At 33.5% G+C, this 24,164-nt stretch overlaps 1 protein-coding gene across 40 annotated transcripts in view; it reads left to right on the top strand.

Annotated features, from left to right (window-relative positions):
* SLMAP (sarcolemma associated protein) overlaps positions 1 to 24,164 on the top strand; it is a 126,073-nt gene that overhangs the window by 63,809 nt on the left and 38,100 nt on the right. For 8 of the 40 annotated variants that reach the window (XM_081071482.1, XM_081071479.1, XM_081071462.1 and 5 more), the window contains 9 exons: positions 803 to 839; positions 2,543 to 2,605; positions 6,974 to 7,069; positions 7,328 to 7,399; positions 8,666 to 8,806; positions 9,743 to 9,880; positions 10,970 to 11,138; positions 11,226 to 11,276; positions 11,767 to 11,817. In XM_081071482.1, coding sequence (XP_080927608.1) covers positions 803 to 839; positions 2,543 to 2,605; positions 6,974 to 7,069; positions 7,328 to 7,399; positions 8,666 to 8,806; positions 9,743 to 9,880; positions 10,970 to 11,138; positions 11,226 to 11,276; positions 11,767 to 11,817 — 818 coding nt within the window. Of the gene's footprint in view, positions 1 to 802; positions 840 to 2,542; positions 2,606 to 6,973; positions 7,070 to 7,327; positions 7,400 to 8,665; positions 8,807 to 9,742; positions 9,881 to 10,969; positions 11,139 to 11,225; positions 11,277 to 11,766; positions 11,818 to 16,111; positions 16,175 to 24,164 lie in introns of all 40 variants that reach the window. The other 32 variants (XM_081071486.1, XM_081071485.1, XM_081071467.1 and 29 more) reach the window with 6 other exon arrangements.

Here is a 24,164-nt window from a genome sequence, read left to right as displayed (position 1 = left end):
ATGGAATTGGTTTTATGATTATTCCCATTTTGTGGATGAGGAAGCTGAGACCTGTGATTAGGTAACTTGCCCAAAATTACACAACTGGTAAGTAGAACCAGAATTTAGACCCAGTCAGTATAGCTTCTGAGTCTGCATTGCTTAGCTGTTGTACTATCCTCTCTGGCAGAAGTGCTTCATAAGACCAAAAGACAGTACCAGTTAGTACTATCTGTTTACTGTTTGGTTTTAAAGTGATACACTGAGTTTAGTTTCATACCTACATCTAAGCTTTCAATTGTTAGTTGTGAAGTGGCTGAGTGGAGAAGAGTCGTACTACTGTTTTGATCAGCTAAAGTTGTTCTCCACAAGAACAAGTTTCCAAATCAGACGTTCTTTTCAGTAGAACTTTGCTTTTTAAGACTTTCTGTATAGGAATATTTAATTTTAAAAGAACTTAATTAACATATTCTGAAATTGAAAATGGATAATTTAAGGAGTGTTTCTTTTCCATGTAGAAGTTCTTACAACTAAGTAATTCACTATAGCCCGCACTACGTAATGGATCCTTAAAAGGGCATTTAATACATTTTGGATTTTGAATTTTTGTTTAGAAATATGTGTAAAAGGTAGATTTATGTATCTATTACCTTGTTTTCTAAGAATTCTATATAGTTATGAAGGATTGGAAAGTAATTCACATTGTTTTAATTATGTGAAGGCAATTATATATCAACTCTGGGGTTTAAGCTATTCTGGTACCGACATACCATTTCCTCTATTGTCAGGAAATGAGATAAAAATTCTAAATTTTATTTTTCAGTGTCATCCATGCTCCATTACCAAGTCCTGTTGACAAAGTAAGTTGTTAATGGTTATTTTTTTCAAACTAACTGAGCTATGTGGCTTTGGAAAATGTTTGTTTATTTTTAATATGCTTTATCTTGAAAATTATTTCTCTTTTGTAACAAAATCTGTGGAGTTCATATAGCTGTATAGTTACTGTGGTCTTCTGATCTTCAGTATCTGGAGAATTTAAGATGGATGTTTCTTAGGAAAAAGCCTTTGTTACCACAAGTAAATGGCTGACTGTGTAGACTAGGAGTACTTGTTTTGTGCCCAACCAGAGGTAAGAAGTCTTTAGTTACTACTGTTTATTCTGGATTACAGTTCTGTCTCGAAATGTTTATTAAATCTTTCTGCCCAGATAGTTCATTCAACATATACCGACACATGGAAATATCCTAGAAATACGGGCTTATACAAATTGTTCTTTTATCGTCCTTACAGATCAGTTTTAGCCAGATTTGGTCAGAAACTTTGCAATAATTACTTGTTAGAAAATATTTTTTCTTTTGTTCAAAAATAATGGTGTATTAAACCCCAGATATCATTGCTAAATAGCAAACAAGCAAACAAACAAAAACCAAACAACTTTTGTATCTTTTGACATTAATGTGGATGTTGAGTTTTCTTAGCACAGTAACTGAAGTATTGGGGAAAATATTTTACCTTTTTTCCTTCCATTTGCAAAAAGAATGAAAGCCTGCTTAAAACTGAAGTTTTCTGTTTTTAGAAGTAAAAGTGGTTAATCATCAACTTCAGCAATACCAAGAATTATTTCAGAAGTGAATGATGGCCTTGCTGATTGAGGACTAACTAAAAAATAATGCCACCTCTCTGTCTTCTAGTTAGCATATTAATAAAGATATGCTTTCTGAACTTGATCAAGAATGATGCTATTAATGACCGTTAGTAACTAACAGTAATGATGTGATCACGAATAAGTTACGTTGCAAGGCTTGATAGTGTTGAGGATGTGGGTAAATGTACAGCACCCTATTAGTGCCCTTCTTTTCGTTGTTGTTGGTTTTTGTTTGTTTTTGTTTTTTTCTTTTTGAATACCATGGTTTTATATTCCACCCCATATAAAAGGTACTTGTTCTATACTCTTGAGGTCTAAGCATTTGACTGTGATTTGTAATGTTTAAACACCATTATTTCCCATCTTTTTCGTCTTAAAACCTACCTGTAGTTGAAAGGGGGGGAAAAAAGGACAAAACTATTTTCATTGCCCCTGACCGTTGGACACAGTGTTATATTTCATGTCCTGCCTCTCCCCACTCCCCCACATACAAATACCATTTGAAGATGGCTACTTCTAAATGAATTGTGACTTGTTGACATATTGAAGAACTCTTTAAATATAAATATGAAAGGGGGACAGTGTAGATCTGTTGATTTAGGAGGTATTATTTCTGGATTAAGAAAAGGTTGTATAGCCTTTGTGTTGTCAGTTTGTGTTTTGGTTTATTAAGGAATATTTTCATGAGTAGCACTTGTTGCATCACTCTGCTTATAAATCTCAAACTGGTCACATAATATACCATTTACAAATTCTAGACATGGGACAGAAATATTTTTACAACTGAAGGGATTGGTTAATTTGAAAACTAATTTTTCTTTTGCATATTTCAGTAAATAGGCATTTCAAGGACTTGGTTTGGCTTTAATGTCTTCTATAAATATTTTGATGACTATTGACATGTCATTTTGTTTCTAGGTTGCTGCTAACACTCCAAGTATGTACTCTCAGGAATTATTCCAGCTTTCTCAATATCTACAGGTAAAAGTAAATCTTAAAAATTCTTAGTCTTTAAAAGCAAAATTAAACAACTTAGATTTTTGGTTTTGCTAGTTCACAAATACAGACTATTACTAACAATTGTCACCCCAATAAACTTTAATTTAAAGAAAAAAAAATCTATCATAGGGAAGTAATCACACACACACACTGTTTATTGTAGCACTGTTTATAATAGTATATAAAATAAAATGACTTAGTATCTGTCCATTGGGATGAGTTAAATAATTTATGACACATCCCTGCAATGTGATACTATGTAGCTATTAAAAAGAATTTATTCATTCAATTATCCATTCATCAAATATTTATTAAATGGCAGGCATATTACTAGTTACTTGGGGTTAGATTAGTGTACAAGACTGACTATATATTTAGTCTCATACAGCTATTATCTATATAGAAAGTAAATTAAATAGAAAACAGACAAAGTAACTGTAATGTGTAATAAGAACTTCGTGAAACAAACAAGAAGTTGAGGGTTAATAGGACCTAGATCCATACTAATTTATATAATTTATATGCAGGCCTTAACTCGCCCCCTCACCCCCATCCCCAAGTAGACACGAGTCAAGGATTCAACTACATGGCATATTCAAATTTGTTTCAAGCCATGTTTAGTGTGTGCTAAAATCAATCGAACTTTTTATGGCCTTTCTTAGAGTCTAGAGAGCAGAGCATACATACCAGTCAAAAAGGGTCTTTCCGAAAGGGTAGAGAATTCAGACTTTGTCCGGTAATCAATAGAGGTATCACCACCACTCTGTTGAATATTCGGACCATGTGAGTTCTGCTCTAGTACAGCTCCCTCTGGATTATGACATGGACCACCCGCTCAGGCTCTTCACCTTGTCTCTCCCTCTATATTGATCTCTGATTACTTGCAGGGAATCCCCTTCTAGTATATTGAAACATATGAAATTGCTGATAACCAAACATTTTTGATTGACTAAAATGACAATTTCACATGTTCAACTTACTATAAAAGAAATTCTTCCATACCTATATCATGAACTACTTTTTTAAATTTTAAAAATTATTTTTTAATAATGACAGTTGACATAAAATGTTTTATTACTCTCAGGTGTTCAACATAATGATTAGACATTTGTATAATTTACGAAGTGATCACCCTGATAAATCTAGTACCCATGTGACACCGTACATAGTTATTACAATATATTGACTGTATTGCTAATGCTATACTTTACATCCCCATGACTCTTTTGTAACTACCAATTTGTACTTAATCCCTTCTCCTTTTTCACCCACCTCAAAGCCCCTCCCAGCTGGCAACCATCAAAATGTTTTCTGTATCTATGAGTTTGTTTCTGTTTTGTTTGTTTATTTATTTTGTTCTTTAGATTCTACATATAAGTGAAATCATAAAAAAACAAAAAACAAATATAAGCTAAAGAAATATTGGTTGGATACAAGTACAAAATAGCTTTTCAAAATAATAAAAGGATTAAAAATAGGTCTTATGAAGAAAAGATAAAAAGAATCAGGATTGTTAAGTCTAGAGAAAACAAGATTCTATACAAGAAAAGTTTTTTTCCTTCATATGTGAGGAAGTTCAAAAATACTTGTTTATCTGACTTTTAAATAAAATTAAATCTGGAGAAATTTTGGTTGCTTACTGATAGGATTAGCAAATAATTAAATAGCACTTGTTATATGCCCAGTTTCTAGCCTAGTACTTTACCTATATTAATTCATTTAATCCTCACAACAGTTCTATAAGGTATGTTTTTTATTCTCATTTTTACAGATGGAGTAACTGAGGGACAGGAAGGTTAAATGATTTGTACAATATCACACATAGTATGTGGTAGAGCTGGAATCTGAAGCCAGTTAGACTGCAGAGTCTCTGACTGACTATGCTGTACTGTTGGATCTATGAAAAGATTTCTTGATAGGATGGATCCTTGGACTGGAAGTTAATACCATGCTTAAAGGGCCGTACAGATCTCTAATACGGAAACAAATGTTTTTGTTTTTGTTTTTCTGATTTTGATAGATTTGAATTGGATCATGATTAGTATTCTGGTGAGGGAGCATGGTTAAGGAAACCCTGAATCAGGAATTTAAAAGTTGAGGTTTTTATCTTGGCTTTGCTGCTCAATGAGTTTTGTGACCTTGGGTGAGTCATTTTATACGTGTAGGTCTTCAGTTGCCTTTTATTTAAAACGATAGGGCCAAACCAGTGATCCTGGGTCCCTACATTCTTTCATAGAAATCAGTCAGTAAAAGCAGTTCTACCTCAGTTAAGAATGCACACATCTGTGAAAATAAACAAAAAATTATCAGTGTATTAATTAGATCTTAATCTTCCATGGGGCATAATGTAATGGTGCATAAGAAAGCAGCTTTATACACTTGCAGTTTAGTAGAATGTTTAAAAACAAAGACTCGAGCCAGAATTCTCTAGACTTGATCTGTGGCTTTAACTTCTGACCCTTTTGTGCCTCATTTTCCTCATCTATAATATGGATACAGTAATAATACCTCACAGAACTGTGAAGTATAAATGAATTAATATGTGTCAAACACTTACAACAATGCTTGGTCCGTGGAATGTATGCCATAAATGTTAGTAGTTCTTTACCATTCACTAGGAAGGCACATTAATTGACCTAGATCTCATATATTTAGAGGTGGAGATAAACTTTGAGATTAATTTAATCTAACCTTCATTTTTCATAAGAGAATATGGGGCTCATTTCCCAAGGCTGTACACTGTAGTTACTAGAGTGTATGGACTGTGAATCTATCACCCGTCTGACTTACTCCAGTGTGCTTTCTGACTTTCTTGTCAGTTCTTTGAATATTCATAGTAGGCATAATCTTTCACTGTTCTTTTTCATTCTTTGAGAGAAAATTATACTGCATTGTCTTTTCTGTATACATCTTTTTGAATTGATATAAAGTTCTAACTTAAATTGTAAATCTTCTGAATAAAAACTGTAATAGATGCATTTCATGCCTTAGAACTAAAAGCCCATTCCTGGAAGTATTAGATTTCTATTAGGATGTGGTTCATGGAGTTATGAAACCCTAAATGGAATTGAGTAAAAAAAGTGAAATTACACCATCTAGTGGAAGTAGTGGTTATTGCATGGTTTGTTTTTAAAACTTTGCAGCATGAGTGTAATTTTCTAAATATTAGGAATATTCTAGAAGTTTAAAATAAACTTGGCAACTAGTCTCTTGTAAGTGTAAGCTGTATTTTAATGTGGGTTCTGAGGCAGTATGGCTTTTATTAGATTCCTAATCTATACTTTTAGAGTTATATTAAAAAACAGTACCTCCAACTCTAATTAGAACAGATTTTCCCTAATCATTATTTATCAAGGATGTGGAGAGCAATAAGTGCATGCTTTAAATCTCAAGTACTGTGTTTGAGGCATATACTTCTTTGTTGAAGTGGCTCATAGGTATTAGGGTAGTAAGTGTTCTTCTTTAGATAATGACAGAAGTAGAAGAAAGAAATGTAAAGAAGTGCCAAAACCACAACTGAAGGCCTTGTGAGCATTTTCACCTTGACTTCCAGTGAAGGAGAGCCTCTTGACAGCTATCAAATATTAATAAGTGACCTAGAGAGATAAGGCTTTACTTGCCAAAGTTTTTCTCTGTAAAAATATTCCTTGGCAGCTGCCAAGTAGTTACATAACTCTGACCCCTTAATTACCCTGAACCAGCAGTTGGTGAACTCTTATTTACTTTTGGCATATTTAATTCCTGCTAAGTAGTATACACTCCCAGAGCGAATCAGAACACTTGAAAATGCAATAGGCTTTGTGAGTGAAGCAGTCTCTCTTTTTAAAAATAGTGTGTATACATTTATATATATATAATATTTTTAAAAGGAAAAATCAAATGATTTTTTTATTTTAGCTTTCATACCCATGAAGCTAAGCCATCAAGATGTATTTGCTACTGACCAGATTGTTTTGGCTCGATTTGGAATGAATTTGTTCTGAGATTGATTGATTGATTTCTATAAAATGCAGGGTTAAAAAACATTTGTTGGATTCTTCTACTGTAGGGTTTGGTTTTTTTTCTTAACTCTTGTGAATTATGCGTAAAAAGAAAACAAGGTGACTTGTTTTCTGTTATAGGGGACGTTGCAGCTAGAACACCCCTAACGGAATTACTTACAGCCCAAGAAATGAGGTTGAAATGACGTGGCCTATATATATTTTTACAAAGTAGATTTATCAAGTTTGAAAGTAAGATACAAAGTGGGATGTAATATGAGAATATTTTCAGAATGTGCTAAAAATTGATTACTCTTCAAAGGAATCATGCTGAATTTATTAGAATCTCTTCTGTGATTTATAATATTAGGAGGCCTTACATCGGGAACAGATGTTGGAACAGAAGTTAGCCACGCTTCAGCGGCTACTAGCCATCACCCAAGAGGCTTCCGATACCAGTTGGCAGGTATTCCAGTTACCTTTATATTCAAGAAGCATTTAAGTATAGTTTAATATCGCTTACATGTTGATTCAACTAAAACTAAAATTTTGTAGCAAACAGGCAAAGTTATTTCCTAATGAACAAATATTGAAAATTTAGCATTTTATACTAGATGTTGGTCAGTTTTATGATTTTCTATCTTTTTTTTTTAGCAGTAACAACCTTTTTGATATATGTTATTTACTCTAAGATTTTTATTTATGTTTAATTTTTCTTCAACAGGCTTTAATAGATGAAGATAGACTCTTATCACGGTTAGAAGTTATGGGAAACCAATTACAAGCATGCTCCAAAGTAGGTATTAATCTCAAGTACATGAAGGAAAATGTAGTTATTTTATGTAGCTTCATTTCTTTGACTGTCATTTTGAGTACATGCAAAAACATTTATACATTTTTACCATTCTTTTAAATGTTTTGTCATAATGGGAAATTTCAGTCATTAGTAGAAAGAATTGTATAGTGAATACCCATGTGCAACTCTTTGTCTCTCAAATGTGGATTGTTATTTAAACATTCTTCTAGCTCTCCGTCCCATACCATAAATTGGTAGTTTGATCTAGAGATTTGATCTGATTTAGGTTCAATTTTTTTTTTGCTAACACACTTCATGGGTGGTATTGTGTACTTTCACCAGGAGGCACCATGATGTCTGGTTTTCTTTCTTTTGAGATATTAGTAATTGTTGATGATTTTTGCCTAGATCCATTATTTTATTAAGGGTTGCAAAAATGGTGATGTTGTAATTCTATCATTCCTTAATTAATTAGCTGGATTACTTCTATAAAGAGAAAATTCTCATAAGCTATTTGGTTACTTTGAGGTACATTTTCTTTAGGAAAATTAGGATTAGTGATTTTCTCCCTTTATTCACTAGATTTCAAAATAATGAATTGGTTCTTTCTCATCCACCAAAGAACGGCCATAAACTGTTTTTTCCCCAACTTACAATTAAATATTTTTGATGTATTTTGACCTATTACACTTGTTTTTCTTATTGATACTTAGATTACCCCATCTTTGATCCATGGGAACTTCTTCCAGTTTGACACCTGACCCCTTTTAATAGAACCCTAGCTGACTTTGATAGCTTCCTGCTGTCTTATCAGACAAGATGTTCCAGGCTTATCTTGTACATTTCCTGCCTCAGACTTGGAATCAACTTTTTCCCCATGGTGTTCTTACTCTTTTTGGTTTAACCGTTGTTTTAAAATGGTTAGGTCCTTTGAAGGTAATAGATTATTTTTGTCCACAAATGTTCAGTATTGTGGCTTACAGAGCATATGAAAAATAGAAGAGTTAATTCATTTTGTATATCTGAGAGAAATTCTCAATTTCCTTTGATTTTTTTTTTTTTTTCCCTATTGGAAGTATGAATTGTGAAGGCATAATTTACTAATGCACCTTTTAAATACAGCTTCAATTAATACAGGGCCAACATCATTTGTGTTTGGAGTTACCTTAATATAGAATTCAAAGAGTTCATAATGTGTTATTTTTTTCAAATGGTAAGTACATTTTTAAAAATAACTTGGCTATAATTATAAATATTTAATCCTAGAATCAAACAGAAGATAGTTTACGGAAGGAGCTCATAGCATTACAGGAAGATAAACATAACTATGAGACGACAGCCAAAGAGTCCCTGAGGCGGGTTCTTCAGGAGAAAATTGAAGTGGTCAGAAAACTTTCAGAAGTTGAGGTATTTCAGTCTAATAAATATTATATATAGTATGATTTAAAAATTTTAGCCTGAAATTGCTAACATTTTAGGACATTTTTAACTTGGATATTATTGCATAGAAAATATAGGAAATGTTTCCTGTCTATCAGGTGGGAAGGAGCAGTATGCTTTTTCATTGTCAGAAATTCTCAGCATAGCCATGTGAGTTCTAGTACTTAGGGTCCCTAGTCAGTGATTGAAGAAATAAAAGCCTAATAATCAGAGAATCTTAATATTTGTACTCTGCTTGGGATTCTCCTCCACAGAGTGGATTGTAATATGCGCCAGGGAATTGATCTGTCAATTTTGCTTTTCTTCCAGTTGAGGATAGTTAGTGTAAGGCAGAGAATTTACACCAATTGTTCATACTTTACCCATCCTCCAATGCAAAATTACAGAAGTTATCTGTTCCTAGATTTAGTTAAAATCTTCATTGTAAACTAAGTAGTAAACATAAAAAGGATAGTTTTTATAATGGCCCCATCCCATAGTGACTGATTCACTGTCATGTCATTAATTTGACATGCAAGGAAAGAAAATTGCTAGCTTATAATTTTCGTATTAAATTGATTGCTGCATATTATTAAACTTACTTTCAAGAATGAATAGGCTTAAAATATTTTCAAGACTAAATAAAAGTCGTACTCAACGGACTTTTAAAAGTGTAATTATATAAAGGTAGCATCCTCTCCTTCGTGTCACTGTTTTTCTTTGTTTTGTTTTGAATTCTTAGTTGTATTTTCTCTTTTAGCATATACCTGAAGTAAATTGAAATATTTTTGATATTTAACTCAGACTTATATAAAGTCCAGGGCAGATGTTGATTTAGAACAGCCCATAAAGTTACACTTTTTATAAATTGAATTTAGAATGTGTATTTATTCTTGATCAATTGCCTGTAAACTTGAATTGCAGCGAAGTCTGAGTAATACAGAAGATGAATGTACCCACCTGAAAGAAATGAATGAACGGACTCAGGAAGAATTAAGAGAATTAGCCAATAAATATAATGGAGCAGTTAATGAGATTAAGGATTTATCTGATAAATTAAAGGTATGTATTTACTCAACCTGAAAGTATATTAAATTAATCATCCCTAACATACTGGATAGCTTATGAGTTTATGTATTACCAAATAGTTGTTGATGTAAAATTTGGAAATGGTTGAAATTTATAGTAAAAATAAGGTGCTTGTATTCCATTTAGCCCAAACCCCATTGCCATGATAGTTGAGAGTCTATAAAAGCTGACATATTTCCTCTGGGTGGAAATAGTCAGTACCTGACAATAGGCATCTTTTGATATATAATAGGAAGTAGATGAAAATCAACAAAACCCAAGATATTCATACTTTTATAAAATGTGAATCTGCTTATCTTTAGGCAGTCCCCAAATCAGGGCCCAGCTATGTTAGTGCGGGAACAAGCCCCCAAGGAAGGAATGCTGGAGTGGTCTGCTGGAGCCCTGTAGCCTCCAGGGGTGCTGTTGATTCTGCTTCAGCTGCAGCTCCCTGTAGCTACAGGACGTTTAGGATAAGGACAGACCAGACCATAGGTAATGGCAAGTTGGTCCTTTCAAATGTTATAACTGAGTTTGTGAAGACTCATTTTTATATAATTCAAATCATAGGTTGAGTGGCTAGAAGATACACATTTGTTAGAAAAGACGAGAGCATACTTCCCCTGTTTGGTTGGTTAACCTATAGTAGTTTTAAAGGTCTTGTTAAAATGAAGTCGTTTTGAAAAGTTCTTATAAACCATCATTCCTTTAGCTAAATGTAATTTTTTAAAAAAAATTTAGAATAAGTTACATTTTAAAACTTAAAAAATGAATTGAAACAATAGTAATTTCAGAGGGAAGCCTTATTTCCCTTTTTGAAAATGTGGCATCTTTCATTATGACCACTTTATCTCGGTGTGTATTGAGCCTGTTTGCTTGTTCCAAGTTCTTCTCTCCGAGGTGATTTGGAGGCATGACCCAGTGCAGATCACTTTTGACATCATTTTGATATTTACAAATATGTTCTATAATATTACATCTCCCTCTTAGAAGTTTCATGAATAAAAGCAGTCCTGCTTTAGGCCTCTTAAAACAAGGTCAGGTTTTATTAAATAACTGAATTTTCTATTTCTTTCTCAACAGGTTGCAGAGGGAAAACAAGAGGAAATCCAACAGAAAGGACAAGCTGAGAAAAAAGAATTACAACATAAAATAGAAGAAATGGAAGAAAAAGAACAGGAGCTCCAGGCAAAAATAGAAGCTTTGCAAGCTGATAATGACTTCACCAATGAAAGGCTAACAGCTTTACAAGGTAAATTATCTAATCCAAAAATTGATTTGATTTGATTTTTTTTCTTTTTATCTGTGAAATACCTTTCTCTTGGACTTTTATTTACAGTACGGTTAGAACATCTTCAGGAGAAAACTCTTAAAGAATGCAGCAGCTTAGGTAGGTGTCATCAAATTTCTTATTTAAAGCTGAACTTTATCATTAAACTTATGATGTTTACTACCTCATATTGGGTACTTATTTTCTTTAAGAGTAATGTTTTACATGTTAGGTAGAAAGTATCTACACTCTTTCAGAAAATTCCCTTTGAAAATATGTTTGATTACCACCAGTGGGCACCATTGTTTAGTCCTTGAGATGAATGAAATTTCTGCATCTGAGACATTTTACAGAGATATTTAAATTAGAAAAATACATGAACAGCAGGATACTTTTTTTTTGAGGTTCATTGGAAGGCTACTGTTGTAGCAGCTGTAGCCTTTTCTCTGAGTTGACTGACTATGACAAGTTGAAGCCTTGTAAAAATAAATTTAAAGTGTTGTATACAGTCAATGTTAAGTAGGAATACAAAATGCCATCGTTACACTTGAGACCAGTTTTAAAGTAATACTTTCTTTGATCAGGCAATGATACACTGTCTTAATCCTAGGAATACAAGTTGATGACTTCTTACCTAAAATAAATGGGAACACAGAAAAAGGTAGCGTAAAAAACTTAAATATTTTTCTTTCATGATATCCTTTTACTATTTAAGCAGAATAGAGAGGTCAGGGTTTTAAGTTTTTAAGTGTTTTGAATGAAAAGCATGCTGTTCATAGACCATTGGATCCCTTTGTTTTGTAATTCTCAATGCTATAATCTATGGTTAGATATCCTTGGTTAGATGGAAATTCCAATTATGCAAATAATAAGAAAATAATATAGCTTTTCCCCCACTATATTTTTCAAAGAACTATACTATAATTTTCTTCTCTCAAGTAATATTTCCTGGGAATAATTGGCCCCAGTTTTTAATATTTGTTCCCTGGCCATGAGTTTACTTAACAGCCCATTGAGCCCTTGAACTTGTCAGAAACTGCTTTTTTATCCATCTGTTTCATAGATCAGAGAAAACAGGGTCAGTGATTTCTGCCATCTGAAAAATCAGTTATTAGTTCTTGGTACTATAACCCTTCCTTCTGGATAGCTGAGGTTATCTCTTGCCAAAAATTTATATATAGCCACTATTGGTTTTCCTACTACTGCATGGCGTACTTTTTACCCAATGGCTTCTAAATGCCTTCAATCATGAAGATCCCTACATACCTCTCCCCTCCCCATCCATCCAACATTAATTGAGCACTAGCTATGTGCCAGATTCTGCATTAAATGCTTAAAGTACAGAATGAATAAAACTATTTTCCTTGTTTGCAAATCTATGTGCCTCTCATCTCAGTTTTTATACGGAAGTTAGTGGAAGATATCAAGGTCAATACCCAGAACTTCTTATTAAATATTTTTTCCATGTATCACTGGATATCTTTATGGTTCTTGAGCAGCAACCAAACTCTGATACAGTTAGGAGGTACTTTTTTTGTTTTGTTTGTTTTTGTTTGGTTGGTTTGTTTTTAATCAAGTGCTAGCAAAATAGGCTCAGGTAGTCATACATATATGTAAGCTACAAGGTCAAGACCTAATACTGAATGTACAATAAAATTTGAAACTAAATTTTTTAAAAGTTTCATTAACCATTGTTATTTGACTAGTCTATATATGTATAGTAAAATATATTGACATTTTAAATTCCAGTTTGAGTTTCAATTTCAGAATTTTTAAAGGTGTGGTTTATATTCATTGTACCAATATTACTAATTTCTGTTTATTAAATATACGTAGCATACATATATAAAATGTCTTAATCCTTATCTTCTAAAAGCTGGTCATCCTTAAATGAATTTAAGTTTTCTGTTGTTATATTTTGCCTTTTTTGTCTTTTTGGCATGTACACTTTTTATTCAAATCTATCACCCTTTTGATTTGAGCATTTATTTATTAACGTTAGTGTTAACTCAAGCTGGAAATACGCAATTGCTTCAGTTAAGAGAATCTTTTTATATATACTGAACCATCTTTATCCTATTTAGAGTTGTCAAATTACTGCTTAAAATATTTTGCCAGTTCTAATAGATATGTATGAGAATAGTTGTAGACACTGCTTGATTTAAGACTAAATAAGATATTTTGGGTACATTAAGGCACTCCTTGCTATAATTATTTTTCCTTTGCTGGTCTGTTTATTTTTTTTGTGGTGATAAATTGAGTATTGTGAGAGTGACTAATAGAATATCTTTAAAGAAACTGAGTGGTAAATATCTGCATAGGCACAAAAGCTTCTTTATACTAGATTTAGTTACAGAGTGGATTTTGGAATAAGATGGATCTATTCTGAATCATTTGTTATTGTGGCATAATAACAAACCAATTATCAATTGTTCTACTATTACCAAAGGCCATAGCCGTAATGGGTTTTCAGATATGATTCTAGCTAAAATTATTATTTAATTAGTAGAAAGAGAACCAAGTATAGTTGTAAGAGAATATTTCAAAAATGTCTGGAGATGTTAAGATTAAACTTCTCCAATAAACCCCATTTTTGAGATTATTTAAATCTAACATAGCTGCTATAAGCACAGGTTTGACTAATTTTTTTTGTATCTCATCTAATAAGTGTAATTTGAATATATCTCATAGGATATAGGAAAGTGTCCTCTAATAGAAATATTATGAGAACAACATACATAATTTAAAATTTTTTGGTCATTACATTAGAAATATAAAAAGAAATAGGTAAAATTTTAATAATTTATTTTAATCATTTAATCCACTATATCCAAAATATTGTTTTAACATGTAGTCAATATTAAATGATTATAAATGAAGTATTTCACATTCTTTTTTCCTCAGCAAGTCTTTGAAATCCATGTATATTTGTTTTACACTTAGCACATCTCACTTTTTAAGAGCTCGGTAGCCATATGTGGTTCATGCTTACTGTATTGGACAACACAGGTATAGAAAATCAAAATTCATAGGAAACTCATATGCATAAATAGAACAAATTTTAATTGTTGTGGCTCTTTGTTATGTTTCTGTATCTGTCTTTTTCCTCCCATTTCCTACAATCCTATTGAGTATCATAGGCACACTATTCCCCCACGTAAGTATCAGATTCCTTTCGCAGTGACATCTTTTATAGTTTTGCCAAAGTGAGTTCCCAAGGGCCAGAATTCAAGTAATGGAATATTAAAAGTGTCATGATCCAAATTCTTTACATATATTATCTGAAAGACTTTTCTGTCATGTCTTAGATGCCTTTGTGGGAGGCATCTTTTATAGTAACCTTGCATTGTATCTAAACTAGTATAGTAGATATTTTAATGTAGTGTCCAGATATTAAAATCAGGGTAGATAAAAGGGTGATTTTGGCCTTGTTGAGTGATGTTGGCATGTCCCACATTAATAAATGTCATCTAAAGTCCTGTGAAGTCTGAAGTTTGGTTTCAAATGAGTTTTCATATTTAACAGTGATATTTGTATAGTTTGAGTTATGAAAATGTTATAGCTTAGATGGGATTTATGTTAAACAACTTTTTACCTTGGTAATTACCATTTAACTGAGGGCTCCTGTCTTGGGTTTTGGGTTCCAATTGGCAAATGCTATATATTAGATTTTTTTAATTCATATTTTTATTGCAGGTAGCCTTTTTTTTTTTTCTATTTGGGGCTATATTGTATCTATTCTAAGTATGTAATGCACTGGTCTCTAAAACATGAGTTTTTATCCACCTTTTTCCCCATGTTTTTGTCTTTACTGATGGTGACTGTAGACTGCAGGCTCTGTACACATGTAACTAGATAAAGGATAATGACAGATTTGAGTATGAAGGTAAAGAAGTCTGTCAGTAAGGACGCCAAGAGAGGTTGAGGAACGGTCAGAGGAGGAGATGCCTGCCTTTCAAGCAAAGTTCAGATGAAGAGGGGTGAAGTGGGTTGAAATGGAGAAGAGAAAAAAAGGCTTTTACAGTCAGAGTGGTACTAACTCATCATCCTCTTTGACAGGTTTAAGTGCTTCCAGATAGTCATCATGGAGTATTTTTTTAACACTTGAACTTCCAAAGTCTATTTCGTGGTTTTGAAAGATACAAATATGTAACTGAAGGATGTTATCCAGAGTTAGAAGTTAACTCTTTGAATCAGGGTAAAAATTATAGTAAGACAAGGGCTGAAACTTTTATTAAACTACTATATTCGATTCTGATTCTCTACACCCATTAAAAAAACAAAAACAAATTTTGTTTGACCTGAGCAAAACCATTTACCAAACTTTTATTTAAAAATGTGTAAGCATTGATTTGGGCAGAGATAAACAATATCATGTTTTGATAGTATATGAAGTACAGATTGAGTGACTCAAAGGGGAAGACTATTAGTGAAATGAAAGTGTAAAAGTTAAAATAATCTATCAGTTTGTTAAAATTTTTAAGGTATTATTTTGTGGTAGTTTTAAAATACTTTTCCTCTTACCTAAGATGAATAGCTTTGAAGAGGGACTGTTAGAGAACAGTAATTTGAAAATTAATTCAGTAAGAACAACTATAAAAATTTGATATTATTTAAGGTTATTCATTTGAGAAAGGTATTTTAAGTGGGAGAAACTTTTTAAAGCAATATATTTCTATGGTTTTCTTCAGCTCTTTGGATAGAAACTGCACCTTTAAAAGGAACCATTCAGGGTACAAATTAATGATTATGTAATTACAATTTTCAGTCATTTACCTTTAACTCCAAAATATGTCTGCCGTTAGTATTAAAATATATTACACGTTTATTAATCTTAGAGTTATTAATCTATTTAGAGTTACCCATGTTAAAACATTTCAGTTTTTCTACCTTTGCTGTTGGTTTTCAAACACAGCAATAAGCTATATCCTTAAAGGTGTTTCTTTCTTTATTAGAGCACTTGCTTTCAAAGAGTGGCGGGGACTGCACTGTTATTCATCAATTCATAGAATGCCAGAGTGAGTACAGAGTGTTTTTCACATTGATTTTAATGAAGTCAGGGGCTAAAATTGAAAAATGAGAGGAAAAATGAAGATCTCAATATATTTGTTATTGTAGCAGTACACAAAGGACCATCTTCAGACAGCAGTGAACCTTTTCCTACTGTGGGTGTTTCTCTTTGGAGAAAAATATTTCTGTTGCATTCACCTGGAGATGAACGTTTCTTGGCCCACAAAAAAAGACAGGAAGTTTCAAGATTGTTAATTAAAAATCATTGAGCAGGGAACAAAATAGAATTTCAAGCACCTAAACTTTCTGTGGGGCTACATAATTTTACTTATGCTTTAGTTCTGTCAGAGATTTGGATTCTTTTTCTTTAAGGAGGGCTCAACTCATAGTGGTCCATGCGGGGATCAAACCGGCAACCTTGGTTAGCACCATGCTTTAACCAACAGAGCTAACTGGGCACCCCCCAGATATTTGGATTTTGAGGTTCTTAAATAAATGATTAAATGAAGCTGTAAAACAATAATTTAGTTTGGATACTCAGATATGAAGATGGCCCTTAGGGTAGCAGGAGCTTTCTAGGGAAGGAGAAGCAACAGATTTTCCTATAGTCGCAGTCACAAAGTTGAGATAGTCTCTTGATCTTGTTAGTGACAATGAAAGGTCGCTATGTATAGTAAAACTCATAGATGGTATCTATACTTTTTCCTGTCAGACTCTGTCAGGCATTTTTCTCTTCCTGTTTGCTCTCTTTTTTGCAATGAATGGTTTTCCATATTTTTATGCTCATGAATTCATTTGTTGGGTGTGTCCCCTCCAATCTCAGGAGCACTTGGGGGTTGTAAGGGTCATACCTGGTAATTACAGCAGACACAAACTCAGTGGATCAAATATTATACTCATTAGAGATGCTTTAGGGAATTGCATTTAATAGTTTTAGGAGAGCTTCTGTTTTTGTCCATTTTAGAGACTATAATGTTGCATCTAAAGTTTAATATTACTTTGAGGCAAATTATTTAGTAAATGTGATTTATTTCTTTGTCCTTCAAACATTTTTTTAATTTATTTTATTTGGGGAAGGGGAACAGGACTTTATTGGGGAACAGTGTGTACTTCCAGGACTTTTTTCCAAGTCAAGTTGTTGTCCTTTGAATCCTAATTGTGGAGGGTGCCGTTCAGCTTCAAATTGTTGTCCTTTCAATCTTAGTTGTGGAGGGCGCAGCTCATCTCCAGGTCCAGTTGCTGTTACTAGTTGCAGGGGGCACAGCCCACCATCCCTTGCGGGAATCGAGGAATCGAACTGGCAACCTTGTGGCTGAGAACCCGCACTCCAACCAACTGAGCCATCTGAGAGGCAGCTCAGCTCAAGGTGCCCTGTTCAATCTTAGTTGCAGGGGGCAGAGCCCACCATCCCTTGCGGGACTACAGGAATTGAACTGGCAACCTTGTGATTGAGAGCCCAATGGCCCTTGTGGGAATCGAACCGGCAGCCTTCGGAGTTAGGAGCATGAAGCTCTAACTGCCTGAGCCACCGGGCCGGCCCCCAAACATTTTTTTTGAAAAATTTTTCATAAAGCAAAAATTAGTGCATCTTTTTGTTGTCTTTTGATTACTAAATCTCACTTTTACAGGAAATTGGCACAGGGATTTGGGGCAACGTAATTGGTACCCACTGAAACCAACTAAAAGCAGAATATGTAATCTAAAATATAAATCTTTAGAAGGATTTTATATAGTTTTATTACATGTGACTATTTTTTAATGGTCATCTTTATTTTGAACTTTTGGGATTTATATTTTGAGCCCAAATAAAAAACAGAAAACTATCAAAAGAATGTTTTACTAAGTTACAATTTGTAAAAAGCACTTAAAATATTATAAAATGTGTAAAATATTTAACTGTAGTTGTAACACAGAACATTTGTTTTAAATAAAGAACAAGATACTTGGAGACTTTTGTCAGGTCATAGTTAGGGGAGAAAAATGGACCAAATAAACATTCAGAGGTGGAGCAGAAGTTATATAAATTACAGCAATCCCCTCGATGGGGATATTAGCCAATAAAATGTTTAAGAGGACTATGTAATGGTATGAGAAAATGCTAAATGTAGTGCATAGTGGGGGAAAATGAGAATATAAAATCCTGCTCTTGTGGGCAAAGAATGAACCAAAGAGCATAAAACATACAAATATTTCTAGACACCTGAATCCATTTAGTCCCTAAAAGCAAACAGTGAAAATTGGGACTAGGGAGTTCAGGTAGCTAGGGATAGCCCATTATGTGAATCGGGCTCCTGAGTTTCAGTAGCAAGTAGTAAAAGTTTGCTTAATGAGGATACCAGTTTCATCTCGACATTTTCCAAATCTTTATGGCTCCTTAAATCTGGATAGTCAGAGTTGGTATAGGAAGGGTTACCTCTGGTTCGATTTGTTGTCAGAAGAGACATGTTCATTATTTTATGACAAGCTGCCATTATAGAAATTGTTGGGTTTAGTAAGTATTATGGCAAGCAAGGCAATTTCAGCAAAAATCTGACTCAAAATGAACTTTGAAACAATTTTGGATTATTTTTTGACAAACACAAACTTCTTTGCCATTATTTTCATTCATAGGCATCTTGAAGTGATTTATGATCTTGAACATGAAGTGCATTATTCTATGAGCAGTGACACTTTCTTGTTTCCAGTTTTTTAAAAAGCAAATGTTAAATACCTAGCTTTTGTTATTTGCTGTGCTCGTATAAATGATAAAGTATAAATTCACTTTGTGTTTTAAAAATTAGAAAGCAAGTAATTCACTTCCGTAGGATTCTGCATGTATTTTTAATTTATTGAGAGACTTTTCTCAGTTCATGTATGTGAATCCCTAAGTGATGATTTGATTGTTGGTTCTCTCCATTTTAAGGTGATTTTGAGGAAATTAAATGACTTGGAACAGATTTCAATTTGTTTTCCTTTTATGGTAAAACACAGTTTCTTTTGATTCTTTTTTAAGAAAAAAGCTTTTAATCCCAGACAAAGACACTGGAGTTTGAACAGATTTAAATATAACCTTTTGCATAATTCCAGAACTGTGAAGTAAATTTTCTGTATAAAAATACACCGTGTAAAATCTAGAATTAACCAATGACTTTAGTAAAACTTGCTAAAAAGCTGTAGCAATATTTCCTTCTTCAGAGTTTCAGGCATGAAGTTTGGTTTAAAGAGAATTCCATATTCCATGTTTCCTGCAAATTTTAGTTACTCAAGGTTTTACATAAAACGTAATGAGTACACTGAGACTTTTGTCAGCTGGCTTCTCAGTTAAATTGTGCATCTCTAAATCTGTTTCAGACATATTTCTTGAACTCTGTCACTTGATTAACTTGTATGCTAAGTGAGAAGATAAAGAGTAAAAGTTGGAGAATCTAAGGGCATGAAGACCTGCCGTCGCCTTGTGGCCAGAGTGAAAGAGCCTTCTCTGGACTCTGCCTGTCCCTTTTGATTTCTCTTGCTACTGTCTGTCTGGGCGAGGGTCCAGGCATCATTGGTGGGTGCCAGAGAAACTTTCCTCTGAGGTCTGCTTTGTAGAGATAAACTGTGCCCTCCCGCAAGGGCATCTCTCTTTTGATGATGGCTTTAATAAGTGCCCTGAAATAAACCTCATGTCTTTGTATTCTTAATCCATGTTTGCTAGAAGACTTAATGGTTATGATTATTAGGCAGGAATCTAATTCTCTTAATATTTCGTGCCTAATTGTTTTTTTCCTGATTTAAAAAAAAAATACCCCCCCCCCCATTTCCCTCTCCCATTTTGAAATTACAGTCTCTGTCTGTGTTTGCTTCTCTGTTCCCACCTCCTTTCTCTTAGGGCTTTGCCCTCACATAGAAATGGCCTTATTTGGAGTAATGCATTGAATCGGTGTGGCTCTTGTGACTGATTACTTTTCACTACTCTGTGAGATCAGCCTCTCTGAACAATCTCTGAATTATTCTGATTACATATTCTACTTGAAACAGATTTAAAATTTTTCATTGTTTTAAAACTTTTATTTCTCTAAACCAATATAGCTTATAATGTTTATGACAAAGAATAGAAAACACTTGGTGTGGTTCCCTCCCTGCTCATAGTAGTTTATGTCCTGTCTCTATTATAGGAAAACTCTTGAGTTTAAACTAGATTGATAATTTTCTGTTTCTTTGTTCTGAGAGTAGTTGTCCAATCTAGGATATATGTGAGGGTTTTGGTTTGTTGTTTATTTTTACGAGTCATTTCCCCAGTCAGCTAGCCTTCCAACATTTCTACCAGATTTTCTCCCAATATAACTGCACAGGAGATAGTCTTAAAATTCATGCCAACAGTATTTTGGAATATAGAGTGTTCCTTATTTAAAAAAAGGTCTGTTTTTATATTTTTGAAATTGGTCCATATCATTTAGTTTTCAGCCTATCCTTGAATTCCAATTTTTTCCCCTCTCTGTTCTTCCTTATTCTTAGTTTTTAGGACAAACAGCTTCTGGAACTGTTTTTATGAAAATGTAGAGTATCTTCTATAGCGAGAATTGCTTTAACTAATTGTATTTTGTTGCAGAAATGAATAACCTCGTGAAAGTTTGTATTATTAAAATTAGCAACCTCACAGGACCTCCCCTGTGAGGCTCGAAGCTCTATTTCTACCTCATGAAGTACTACTTACCGAAGGGAAATAAATTGTCAGCTTGGTGTTGAATGCTGATTGTTCATTTTTACTTTGATTGTATGTTGATGTTACTTCTAATCTCGTTTACTCTGCTGTATTTCCCTTTAATGACCTTTTAGGTGACTTGAGCTCATTTTCATTTATGATGTTTCAAATTGGATCAAAGGAATCTTGGTATGACTTCTGATTTGCTCCCTCACTGGCAGCATGACTCTGGGCAGTATGACCTCTTTAAACCTCAATATCCTCATTGATAAAATGGGATGGTAGTTCCTACTTCATAGGATCATTATGAGAATTGAATGAGATCATAGTTCCTAAGCACTCTAAGCGATGCCTGGCACACACGTTAGCTGGGAGGTAGGAAACTTAGTTGTGGGAGTGGGAGGGCGTTGCAGAGATGGAGAGGATTTTAGGGGGAGATTTCTTGTTGAAGTAACTTGTTTTCCTCCTTTTTATTCCCAAGGTAGTGAAAGTTGATTATTTCACAAGGTAGTGAAAGTTGATTGATCTAGCTTTGTTGTTCCTGTTAAAGTAATATGTTTTGACAATCTAGAAATTAACTTTTTAATTGCCAGTATGCATGCTATTTAAAAAATATGGTCTCAAACACATTAGTTTTGTGCCCTAGGCATAACATTATTTTTTTAATAAAACCTAAATTTGAGATTTAGAAATATTTTCCAAGTTGGGAATTACAGCAGCAGGTGATGTAGTTCTTTTATATTCATTTACTCTACTGTCAATTTATTTTAAGATACCTAATCAACACGACATCAGTATCTGATAGTCAGTACTGTTTATCTTCTGTTTTCAATTGGTTATAGTTCTCATGTAAGGAAAGTGGCTCTTTAAGCTTTAAGAACTTCATCCAGTCTAGGCACGCCAGTGCTCCCTTTGAGTTTCTTTTGAACACATTGTTTGTATTGTTGTATTGTTTTTAATTTTTATTTTGTGTGCATAGTAATATAGTTAGTACATAATTTATTTTTATCAACCAAGAAATAAATTTGGTTCTGTTTTATTCAGACTTTGAAAGATGTGATAGTTTTTGCAACTCCATCATATGTTTTCTAACTAAACTAAGTGCTTAGGTGATGGTTCTCAAATGTTGTCAAACTTACACACCCATCAGTTCTACTCCTTGGTAGGTTCCCTACAGAAATGCCTGCCTCTGTGTGTGTGTATGTGTGTGTGTGTGTGTGTGTGTGTGTGTACATACACACACATATATGTCAGGTACGAATTTAAGAATGTTCACAGCCTCATTATTCACAGTAGTTCAAAACAACCCAAAAGAATGTCAGCAGTCAAATGGATTGAATGAAAGAATCCTGACACAACAGAATACATACTGTAGATTTCCATTTATGTGAAGTTCAAAACCACTAAAATTATATTGTGTTATTTAGTCATGCATATTAGGTAGTGTGACTATAAAAAAAATATAAGAAATTAAGTACCATAAAAGTCAGGATTGGAAAGGGGAAGGTAAAATGTGTTGGGGGTGGTGGTTAGGTTCTGTTTCTTGATTTGGGGCATAGGCATATAAACATTTGCTTTAAAAAAATTTATTAACCTGTACTTTTGTGTTTTATGCCTCTTTTTATGTGTTGTTTTTCACAATATGGTTTTAAAATAGGAAAGAATTAGTAATTATGTCTTTGGAATATCCTTCAAACAGAGGAAGTTTTGAAAAAGAAAGAGAATCCTCTCCTTTATTTTTCAGTTGTGCTCAGGCAAATAATTCTTTTAAGATCTGAAGTTACCATTACCTGGAAGTTCCCTTTTGAGTCTTGGAGAAGTCTCTGACATTTACTGTGTTTCCCCGAAAACAAGACCGGGTCTTATATTAATTTTTGCTCCAAAAGACACATTAGAGCTTATGTTTAGGGGATGTCATCCTGAAAAATCATGCTAGGGCTTATTTTCGGGGAAATACGGTAGTACTCCTAGAGAATTGAGGTCTCCACCCCAAGTGTGAGAACCAGTAGTTAGAAACGTTTTTAAAAACAATATTTTTTTCTTCTTTAATCACAGGACACTAATAATTCACTAGATTTGGTAATATAACTTCAAATAATTTCAATAGTGATAATAACAGCAGGTAGTTATTATTTAGCACTTATATACTAGTACTATTCAAAACTTTTTATATGTACTTAATCCTCAGTTTTAGAATGAGGAAAATATACAAATATTTTTCCCAAGTTTGGTCCCTTTAAAAATAGATGTACAGTTTATTTATTTCACCAAACAATTTTTGTGTATATACGATGCATTATTTTAGCAGTTGTGGGTATAGAAATGAACAAGACAAAGAAAGCTTTGTCTTCATGGAGTTTACATTTTCTCGAAGAGACAAAAACTAATAAACTAATAATATGTCAGGTAGTGATAAGTCCACTGAAGAAAAGTAGAAGAATATAAGGTAGTAGGGAGCGACAAAGGTAGTATATGGGATTTGAATAGAGATAGGACAAAGCTGAGTAAGGTGTACATGTATCTGGGGAAAGTGTGTGAGATAGAAATCACATAAAAATGCAAGGTGGATCTGAAATTAGAGTTTTAGAAAAATAAAAATGCCTTTGAAAAATAATGAGGGGCCAGATAGTAAATATTTTAGGCTTTTCAGGGTATACTCTCTGCCTCAGCCACTAAAGTCTGCCATTGTAGTGGAAAGCAGCCATGGTCCATCCGTAAGTGAATGGACCTTGCTGTGTTCCTGTGAAACTTGATTTACCAAACAGGCAGCAGGGTGGATTTGGCCCTGTGGGGCTGTAGTTGTCCTGGCACCTGGGGTAGATCATATAGACCTTGTAGGTCATGGTATGGATTTCAGATTTTGTTCTAAGGGTGAGAGAATTTGAAACAATAAATTACTCCTAATGTGATGTGTGTTTATAATTTTTTAAACAAGGTAGTACTTAGAGCTTCAACATACCAGAGAAAGTTTGGAATGGCTTTCAAAATCTCTGTTTATATTATTTTATTTGCTGTATTCATGTAACAAGCATTTGTAGAACAGAGTACTCTGTGTGAACAGAGAATTGTGTTGGGAATTAAATTATTAATAAGATACCTCCCTGCTTTCACTAAACTCTAAATTCCTAGATTTATCACATTTCTCTTGATAATCTATGAAGAGTACTGTGCATGCTACATAGTAAATATTTGAAGGAATGTGTACATTCCTTAAAGAGTTCATAGTATGTTGGGAAAGGTAGACATAAGTAGATAGTTGCAATAGCTTGATAGAGATAGGAATGAAAAGCTATGGAAGAGAAGAGGAGAGAGATACCAAGTCCATCAGAGGAGAAAGG

Source organism: Rhinolophus hipposideros (genome assembly GCF_964194185.1).
Source record: "Rhinolophus hipposideros genome assembly, chromosome: 14".
Taxonomy (NCBI): Eukaryota; Metazoa; Chordata; class Mammalia; order Chiroptera; family Rhinolophidae; genus Rhinolophus; species Rhinolophus hipposideros.
The sequence above is the reverse complement of the archived record's forward strand: the minus strand, read 5'-3'. Positions and strand labels throughout refer to the sequence as shown.